Source organism: Serinus canaria, chromosome 8 (genome assembly GCF_022539315.1).
Source record: "Serinus canaria isolate serCan28SL12 chromosome 8, serCan2020, whole genome shotgun sequence".
NCBI classification, from domain to species: Eukaryota; Metazoa; Chordata; class Aves; order Passeriformes; family Fringillidae; genus Serinus; species Serinus canaria.
Window position 1 is genome coordinate 16,619,267 of NC_066322.1, and position 10,740 is coordinate 16,630,006.

The 10,740-nt window shown below is 38.3% G+C and overlaps 1 protein-coding gene across 1 annotated transcript; it reads right to left on the reverse strand.

Annotated features, from left to right (window-relative positions):
• Positions 1 to 2,480: 2,480 nt before the first annotated feature.
• Positions 2,481 to 10,558, reverse strand: TMED5 (transmembrane p24 trafficking protein 5). The gene is made up of 4 exons (XM_050977379.1): positions 10,335 to 10,558; positions 8,568 to 8,665; positions 7,700 to 7,883; positions 2,481 to 5,404 (listed from the first exon to the last, which is right to left on the reverse strand). The coding sequence occupies exons 1-4, from the start codon at positions 10,512 to 10,514 to the stop codon at positions 5,186 to 5,188; spliced, it is 681 nt and encodes a 226-aa protein (XP_050833336.1). The 5' UTR covers positions 10,515 to 10,558; the 3' UTR covers positions 2,481 to 5,185.
• Positions 10,559 to 10,740: the final 182 nt, after the last annotated feature.

Here is a 10,740-nt window from a genome sequence, read left to right on the forward strand (position 1 = left end):
TTTCAAATACAGCTGTAGTTCATACCATTCTTCTCATATAATCTTCTAATCTGTTTACTGATATTATTTCACCAGTGTATTCTTGTTCTAATTTATGTTTCCAGCTTCTCAATTTGACAATATTCACATTACTTCCCTTTGTTAGCTACTTAGTGTTTGGCACTGATTGACTTCCATGTGGTTTTGGTTTCCCAGTCTTCTGCTTATTTAATGTTCAACACAGTACCTTCCAAACCTGACTTCTGCTGTTTTACTCTTAACAAGCTCATTTACTTCAAACCCTGTTTTAAAGCAAGAAGCTAATTAATAGTTATATCTTGCTCTAAATAAAGTTTTTTCTGTAAGCACCATTTCCAAGTCCTTCATTTGTGCTTTGCCATTCTCTAATGAATACTCACAAAACTTGGCTATTGTTGCATTTCCTTGTGTCACCATCCAGTGGGATAGTTACTGCTTTGCTGTGTGCCTGTTTTTCTCATTCATAGTCATTACTGGTTGCCTGTTTTGTGTTATTTGTTTGTTCTAATCTGGTATTCATAATTTCACAAATTGGTTGCACGATAGCAGAAACCAGAAAGCACTAAGAGTAAATTCTAAAGATCATCAATAATAGTTGGAAATTGTGGGAAAGGGAATTAATGAACAACTGGAGAAGTTTTAACTTCATTAAATCCTTAAGCATAAAAGAAAAGGACTTAGATGTTTAATTTTAGGTACCTTTACACAAGGTTGAAATGTACAGATATATGCTTCTAGAACTTTTCTTTTGGCAAATCTATGCTTTCCTTATGTACCTGTGTTCCATTTTAGCAGGTGGCAGATGGAGAATGAGGATGGATATTGCTTCCAGAAAACTTGGTATGCATGAAGGGAAGAAAGGAGATTGTGAACAGTATGGGTTCCAAGTCTCGTTAACTGTTGTCAGCTGTAGCAGTTGATAGCATGAGATGTAATTCATATGCTTCTGGTGAAACTTCAGCAGTGTAGGTGGGCTTACTACTACTTCTAAGTTGTTTTTCATTATATTTTTACTATTTTATTATCTTTGTGATAAAAATCAACAGTTATGTGAGTTGCTGGTTTTGAAAACAGTAAGTTATGTAGGTTTTGACTGCATTTTTAATTTCTGTAGTGATTTTTGTAAATTGTGCTTACTCACAGCATTCCTCCTGTATGAATAGTGAATTTCTGTGAGAGTACTACTGGAGCCAGGGGGAAAGCATAGAAAAGGAAGGGCTTAACAGAAGCCATTTGTCAGCAGTAACTAAGAGATGTGCTTCCTGTGTACACCACAAGTTGCTAAGTTCTCAAATGAAAGTCTTGAAGAATTGTTCTTTGAAACACAGGAAAGGAACTGCTAACATCAGTTACAGCTCAGCCTTAGTTTCAGGCTGTCTTAATTAAGTTTTTGGGATAATGAGTCTTCAGAAGAGATTGCCATATAAATATTTTTAAAAGCTCCATAAAGGAAAAAAAGTAATTGCTGTGACTAATTGAGCAAAATCTTTAAAACCACTGTAGATCTTCAAAACCGTCCTCACTCCATGACCACTGTACCATGTGGTCATGGAATGGGGATGGTGCTGCACCCTGACAAACAAGTGGACTTAAACAAGGCTGTGCACTGCTGAGCATGAGAAAAACAATGTGTCAGGCTGAGGCACTAGGCTGTGTTGTGTTGTATAGAAGTGAAGGCAGAAGGTGGCACGTCTCATGGTGCATGCTTGGAGAGATCGGGAAAGGGAACTTCTGCAGGTATTTCTCATGTCTGTGTCCAAAAATAGCTCTTAAAGAGTTTTTACTGCTCGTGTACTTTTTCAAGTCAAATCACTGCTGCTTCCACCACTAATTGCCCAATCTGACAACATAAGTTTGTACTTTAGCATTTCATGATCTATTTAATTGATTCAAAACCCAGCATAAAGGAAGTTCCTGTTTCATTACTTTCACAATGTGGTTTGCAGGCTTCCGGACAGGCCCGGGTGTCTCAGGAGTCTCATGAAATGGTAAACAAGCTTGGATTTGTCATGTATTACTCAATTAGCTGAAAAAATCCTCCAATATTTTGAGCTTTATTCTTGGGATCTTAAGTATTATTTTATGAATAATACAAATATACTATATATTAATAACTAGTAGTAATTTATATGATGCGTTTCTTAATTGTGAGCTGGAGCTTGTGATACTATTTCCTGTTGATGTGTGCTGCTGAAATACAGTTAAGTATGTTAAATACTTTCTCTTCGAAAGCCCGGAGGTTGGTATCTTTCTGATCTGACACTTGTGTAAATCTTAAATTATTTGCACTGATAAAATTGATATTTGCAGTGAACAAGAACAGAATTTGAAAGCTGCACAAGGAAGAAATGAAAAAGCTGCATTACTAAAACCAAATTTCCTGTTAGCTTAGCATCCTTGATGTTTTGCAGTGTTCACAGGTATTCATAGCATTCTTCCTTCATTACAAAACAACACAAACGCAGGTTTAAACTTGATTTATTGAAAATCTCAGTTTTGCATAATTATTCAACATCTGCAAGTCTTAAAACATTTAATTCTAAAGAAAAAGTCCATTAAGAAAAAAAATGTAATTTATATTCTTCTTTGTAAATTTTATACAGTTGAAAGCAATCTACTCTTTGAAATCCAAGTACAATGTTACTTAACTGCAAGTTTGAATGCCAAATCCTTCACCTATCATAAACATATTCCAGCTGCCAAAGTCAATGAACCTTTCTAGTTATTTCCTCTTTTCATTTTCTATAGTGGACCTTGAATGAAGAGCAAAGACAGTCAGAGCTCTTAGCTGCAGAACAATAATTTCTTCCAGATGAACTCTGCTGCCAATTGTATTTTCCTTCTCCCAGGGACCTCTGTTTGTAATGGGAGACACTGAAATGCAGCAGTCTGATCAGGGCAGGCTGCATCAACAGCAGGTTAAACTGGGACACCAAAGGGTTTTGCCACTGATGTGTAGCTACAGAGGCACAGCAGAGCAGCTGGGGAAACCAATCCCTTAAGGTGCCCTTGGCAAACTTGGCAGAGCTTATCTACTGGAGTTCTAAGCTGAAATCCTGACTCTAGTAGCTTGGAGAGCAGAGGTAGATGTCTTAGTCACAGCTTCCCAGAGCTGGTTCAGCATTTTGCAGATGGTTTGGAGCATCATACATGGTGATGCAAGCAAAGATAACAACATGGTGCTACTGGGAGAGGGACAGGGAAGTGGCAGGAAAACGTTATTTGCTACTCTAGCTGAAACAATTATTTTTTTCCTAGATATTGTTCTTATCACAGAAATAAGCTTTCTACTTCCAGGCAGTTTAGAACAGAAAGCATCATATGGAAGTAAGATACACAAAACCTTAAAGGAGTACAGTCTTATTTTGGACACAATTTTGCAGAGATGAAGTAGCTCAACAGCCCTTGGAGTCCTCTATAACAAGTTCTGTAATAACAGTAATTATTATTTTGCTTATAAAAACTATTTAGAAATATTATTGCTAGGTTCTCTTCTCTGAAATTGAAGCTGAAGTGCTGTTTCTATGTTCTGTAGCCCTTGCTAGCATCTGCTTCATTTGATCAACGTATTTCTTCAATGCATATTGACCCTGTTTTTATTCATAAAACACTATTTAATCACAGAAAGTCTCCAAGTTGCAACTCTGCCATTCATACAGATGACCCCACAACAGGCACAACACTATTACATATACTGTTTTTAAAATACTTTTTAAAAAAGTGTTTTTAATAAAGTTTTTAAAAAACTCTTATGATGAAATGCAGTTAACACATTTCTACAAGAAATTCCAATGACTTGGCACGTTGTAAGAAGTACTAACTTGAAACTACTTAAAAAAAGTGAATTCTCATGCAGCAGGGGTTTTGGCAAAAACTCTACACCCTCACTACACTGTTAAAAGCCACTTATCCAGATCTTATAAATTTCTCATTTGGTATTAGCTTTGTCTGAGTGACAGTGGTACTACATACTCAGCTGATTATAAAACTTGAGGCCTGTACTTACTGCCCCTGTGATTTGTGCCTTATTCAGATGAACAGCTAGGTACAGAAACATGGGTTACATGAGGAAGGTACTTACACAGCTGAAAGACTTGGGAGGGTGAGCAAAAAGGGAAAGTTTAGGTGAACAGCTTTGGTTTTATAGGCCTATGTACGTCACCTGACTGTAACAATAGTCCGGGTTGTAATAAAGCGGAAAAGAAGAGGGATTTTGACACTACAACAATCAGTGTTTGTTTTGGCATACCATGAACACCCCCTGCCTTTATTACAAGGAAAAAAACATGAGAAATTACTTTTTAAATAATTATCTATTACATGAGGTTACAGTAACTAAGGATTTGCAAGTCATACTTCAAACTGTGCCTGTATTTATTTGCATACCATATAGCCACTTGTCCCATGTAACAGCCAAAAAGGAAAACAAAGCCAAAAGGATTTTGGAACTACAGAACAGAAGGATTTTTGAACAGGAATTGTATCTATTTTCTCCAACTGTTTTTCAAAACTGCCTCAATTTCACATTGATGGTGCTTTTTTTAAAGTGCTGATATTAGTCATCTGTTATAAAAGGAGATCTCATGTTCTTACATAGTCAGCCCAGTGTTTCTCCATGATACCAAAGAACAAAAACTTAGGATTTAAAAAAAAAATATAACTTTGAAGAAAAATGACAGTAACTGCCAATCCTGTAAACTTAGGCACATGTAAATTCACTCAGTATTTAACAGCAACTAAACCAATGTCTAAGTTACTACTTAAACTTTTATGTGAAAATGAAGATAATGACAGTTATATTAACATTACTTTGCATATGCACCAAGTGTGCTATGCATAAGATAGGAATTAACAATCATTAACAAATCCTACAAGTACAAAAAAATAGTTAGTAGCATTTGGAAAACTGGGAGAGCTTGGGAAGATGCATGATGTTCATGTTTAAAAAAACCCCAACCAACCACCACAAAAAACAACAGAAAACCCCCAAACACAAACAAGACCAGCACTATCACATCCAAAAAGCCCAATATGAATTGAAAACCTGATTTTTTCTGTCTGTTCAAAAGAATCTGAAAGTTCTCTATTGTCTTTACTGTAGTTTATTGCTCCCTTCTCCCCCATACCTATTATATTGTTATGATCATAATATGAACATTAATGAATATTAAGTTCTACTTTTCCTCTTATCTTCAAAGAGACTTTTCAACATGTAAACCTGAACAGCTGATACCACCACCATTACTCCCAAGTTGACCATGGACCAGAAATTCACTCTGTCAAAGTTGCTTTCTTGTATGTTTCGGTCACGAGCCTCAAATGCTCTGAGCAGGGTCTGAATCTGGACACTTTTGCTTAATCTGGCTTTGACACTGTTGATGGATTCCTGGTAAGTAACAAAAGAGAATTTTTAGAAAAAACCCCACCTGAATTAAGTGCATATCTTGCAGCAAATACAAAATTATTAACATTATGTTATCACCTGTAATTTAATGTCTCAACAAGTGAAGAGTTAGTTTCATTTTAAAATATACACATCATTGCACTTTTCGTAAACTTGTCTAGTCTGTTTATTGTGTATTGGCTAAAAAGACTCAATTAATGTAGCATTAGTGTTCTGTAGTAATTTTATAGGTAGGCAGGTAAGAGAGAAATCAAACCTATTTGGACTAATAAAAAGTAGTGAATCTGCAGAACTACTCTCAAAACAAATTATAGTGGCAAGTAGTGGCAAGCAAATGAATAGGTTTTTTTGCTGCATAATAAAATTAAGGAGGTTTTTAATGGAAACTACCATCAGAGCTGTATCTGTAGCAAAAGAAAACTAGACTAATGTTACTTTCCTGTCTGCTTCTGGTGTTTCCACTGTAGTGGCTATAAACTGCTGCTTCAGCCTTGAGAAGAATTTTGACAATAAATCTTGAACAGGCCAACTGGAGGTCCTAGAAAGGACATAAAGTGTGACCCTGAAACTGGAGGAAGTACATGAACACTCCAGCCATGACAACAGCAGCTCAAGATTTGCACTTTATTCTGCACTTACTAAGTAAACACCTGGTCCTATGATCTGCTGAAGTTTCATCCACCATGTAATAGATACTGACAGAAGCTGATCTCATGCAGTGCTGATTATGTTCTTGATATAATTATGGATCCTGAAGTAACTTTTAGTGAGAAGAGGCTAATAATTTTTAAAAATCCCCAAAACCGTAAAGGCTAAAGCCAGCAGTAACATTTTCTCTGTTTCATATTTAACAAAAATATTTCAAAATAGCTATTCTGGGCAGCCAAATAATGTTATGATGATAAAGTTCATTGTTACACAATCAGGAAAACGAACACCACACAAGAGCTTTAAACTTAAAGACATAGTTCTCTATTTTTGCCAGAAAACGTGTTCTCATTAAGCAATTAAACTACCAAGTGCTTATGTTAGTCCTCATAGAGCTTGCAGGGAAAGTAATACTTTGCTAAGTAAAATATGGGATTGAATAATAATAACCTTAACTTTACAAAAATTACCTACTTTATAAGATTTTCAAGGTTCTCAAAGATAGGTTCTGCATTTCTTTTTCTTTTGAAAGAGATACCAGTATGTAAACAAGGATCAATCAAATCCATTCAAGTATTTTCTGTGATTAGTGTGAGTGGTATTTTCTTTACAACTTCACATAGAAATTTTCCTTTTTTCTAAGTGTCTTGACTGGTACTTTTAAAGATCTGGTCAGATTTTCAGATACTGTATTTGGTTTTATTATTATTTAAAAGTGTATCATGCACCTATAAAATATTTTAAACATTGTTTTGTTATTTTAAAATCTGCATTGTGTTTATGGCAATAAATAATACACTGTGATTTTCGACATGATGTATTCAGTAGGTGTGTGCAGATGTTGGGGTTTTGGGTTGGTTTTTTTTAAGATATCTAATATGTATGACCAAACAAACAATAGCTTTACTGCATCCTACCAACCATTAAGAACAGTGGTACTGGAGCACCAAGCAATCCTTTCTTCTAGAGTAATCTCAATATTTAATGATCATAAATGGAATAAAAGCATTGACTCAACAGTAGTCTGAATCCTACATCAAACAGGCTCAGCATACAATTTAAGCAAAGATGAACCTGTATTTTATGCCAATTAACTCTCATTCTGTTTATTAGTTTGAAAAGATGTAATAAAATTTGGGAGCAAAAAACCTCATATAGAAATATCTAATTTACTGAAGATAGAAACAGTAATCTATATTTCTGCAAAGATACGATGAAGAGGCTAACATAGTACTTTATCTTTAAACATTGATAAAAATGATGTAGCAATTCCAACTACATCATTGGGACTAAATAATACTTTAATGCTCAGAGTATACATTTCATTGCTGCTAGGGAAGAATGTCCCATTTTAGCAGAAGGAAGAAAGGAAGCTGAATTGGAAACCAAGTTACTGAGAGCTAGGCAGTTTCTTCTTGCTGATGAAGGGCCTACTCTGAAAAAATCTTCAAGTTTCTGTGTGTAAACAGGAGATCCATGGTGCTAGACTTCCTGTATTAGTAAAAGCAATATATGGACCTGGAATACATTCCAGGATGACATAACAGACCAAGGCAGAATGGCCACATGACATTGAGGTTTTTTTCCAAATGTTCTTACACTGAATAGAATGAAAGATCAAATACTAACCAGAATATCTTCCAACTTCATGTCTAGGAGATCTGTGCCTGTAACGTACTTCTTCCAATCTTCCTCATCTTGACCATCTTCTCCCATATTGTCCAGGATCAATTCAAAGAAAATCACCTTTTCAGAAATGGTACTGAATGTGTTGTCAAAGCAGAACATGTAATCCCCATCTTCTGTTTCCACACTGTGTATATAAGCAAAACATGATTAACTATGCTTTCAGTGCTGGTTCTCAGAAAGTCAGTTTTTGTAAGTATACCCTTCCCTTTGAGACTGACAATCGTGCACATAGAAATAACCAAATATTCTTTTTGTATAAAAATAAGAACTCTAAAGACGCTGTGCAGATTACAGTCACAGAAAACAATCCTACTGACTCCGAAGGCTCAAAATGATGAAGACAGCAACTTGCTTTCATTTCTTTTTAGGGATTTTGAATCATTGCTAATCATTACAAAAAATTACACAATAAATGGAATTGTTATGTTATATAGTAAAATTAGAGCACATATTACATATTTTGACAAAAGGACTGGAAAAAATAGGGGACGTTCTAGCTTCTTATTTGTATGACTCACATGATCTTGGGTATTAGAGACCTTTTTCAACTCCATAATAATGATTTTTATCTACTGAACATGAAAAGCCATCATTAAAACAAAAATACCCTTCACTTCCTAGTACAATTAATGTAAAAAGCATTCAGTGTTTATAAAAAGAAAATTGGTATTCTCAAACTGTTCTGTTAGGAAGTCTTTTGTAATACTAAGGAATAAAAAGTACTCAACCTTCATTTTAGTAATATTTGCTAAAGAAACCAGAAAAATTCTTTATGTAACACTTCTGAGTTTGAAGATTTTAAACTTACGTATGAACTCCATCTGATTTTCTTTCATCAAAAACTAGAGTTTCACCTTTTGGGGAGAGCAGATGAAAATCAACATCTAATCCTGCTCCATCTAGAACCTGTGAAACAAACAAAAATAACCAACCTCTGACCAGTTGAATTCCTGTTTGCATTTCTGACAGCAACATTTATTGGGAAGGCAAATGTTTTTAGGTGAGGGAACAGACAAGTGAAGAATCTGAAAGATTAATCCGTCTATATGAGCTGACACCAAATTAACTGGAAACAGATGGAAAACCAGCTCAACCTAAAAGCATTTTAGCAATTTCAGAGTCTTAAACTAAATGTAATCTAAACCTGCCATGCTGGACTTATATTGAATCATCCTCTAATTCCTTTTAAGAATGCATGCAGCTTTATCAACAGGCAGGGTTAGACAGCCTGTAAAAATGCCAATAAGAGATGGCTAAATCTGGCATTTCTATGCTGTCACTGTGTGCTTTGTATTAGTACAGTGTTTAGCTTATGTCTTTGGAGAATTACCTGCATCCTATGTTAAATACTCTTATGCTTTAGCCATGAATATAATTAAGTACAAAATAAATCTATTTCCACTAATATACAGGGCTCCTTTTCTACACATTCAAATAGAAAACCAAATCATTGCTGTCAACAGTAGTACTAAGAAATTTATGCCTGAGTAGAAATGAGGTAAGTATATGTTATTCACACTAGTCCTTTCTAAAAATAAAGTCTTTATTTAGCTTACAATCAAACAAAAATCCTACTCTGTGCAAAATAAACTTCTGTTTGGCTTAGACAGGACTCCAAACAAAGCTTGAATACCTCTCTTTCATTCTTGTTCAGTACTGCATGTAACACTATTAGAAAAAAACCAGGAATTTCAGCTTTGTCTTTAAGCTGGGAAGTGGAGGGGAAAAAGAGACAGAGGGGAAGAGAGACAGATCCTGACCCATTTCGAGGCACAGTAATAGGGTGGCAGAATATTCAGTGCAGCTTCCCTCACTGTAGCTATTTTACTGGGAAAAAACTCATTGTTGTAAGGGGGGAAAATATCTGAGATCGAGATCTATCCATCCCAGACATCTCTGGGAAACTCGACTCTTCTCAAGAAGGACATCAAAATCTTAACGACAGTTTGTTAAAATGGGCTGCTTCTGTAACACGTTCATCATTGAGATGAAAGGTGTTTCATATCAGCACAAAGATAGGCCAGTACGGGCTCTGTGCATCACCACAAGCTTCCTCACGCTTTAGGGCTACACACAAGGTCACAACCGTGAACTTTCAACATTCTTTTAGAGAATGGCGAGCTGAGCTCGTCTAAAGTAGAAACAAAAAATTCCCCCCAAACCACCAAAAGAACAACTAGAAAGGCCGGTATTAGAATTGTATTAGGACAATCGAAAAGGCCGGGAAGTTAATTTTTAACTCCATAAGGCAGAACTTCTAGCAGTGTACAATTCCAACGTGGCTTTGCGGGCGCTTTGCGGCCGGTGGGGTCCGGGGCAGGGCTGCGCTGCCCGTGCCCGGGGCAGGCCGGCGGAGCGCGGCCGCTGCTCGGGGCAGGCACCGCGTCCCTCGGCAGGCACTGCCTCTCGGCGCCGGGGCCGCAGGAAGGCAGGAGCGAGCTGCCGGCAGCAGGGCCGAGCGGAGCCGCTGCACAGGGGCACGGGCAGAGGCAGCGCAGCCGTCACGGCGGGATGCGGGACCCCGGCTCCCCTCGGGACACGCCGCGGGGAAACGCCCCCTCCCGCCCTGCCCGACCTGGTACTCGAGCTCCAGCGAGGCCTCCTTGCGCATGGGCTGGTAGAAGCACTCCTTGCGTCCGGCGGGCAGCGTGAACGTGAAGTCGCTGTCCAGGGAAGGGCTGAACTCGGCGGCGCCGGGCGGCGGCAGCAGCAGCGCGAGGCACCCGAGCGGCACCAGCAGCAGCCGCAGCCCCATCGCGGCAGCGCCTCGCAGCGCGCAGCCCCCGCGCGCGCACGCACCGAGGGGCGGGGCGACCGGGATGGGGGCGCGGCAGTGATGGCTCCGCCCTCTCCGCCCCGCGCCACCAATCGCCGCCCCGGCAGCTCCGCGCCCCGCCCGCCCACAGTGCACCGCGGCGGCGCGCGCTGCTCCCGCCCCCAGCGCGCCGGCGGCGGGGCTGCGCCTGCGCCGTGAGGGCCCC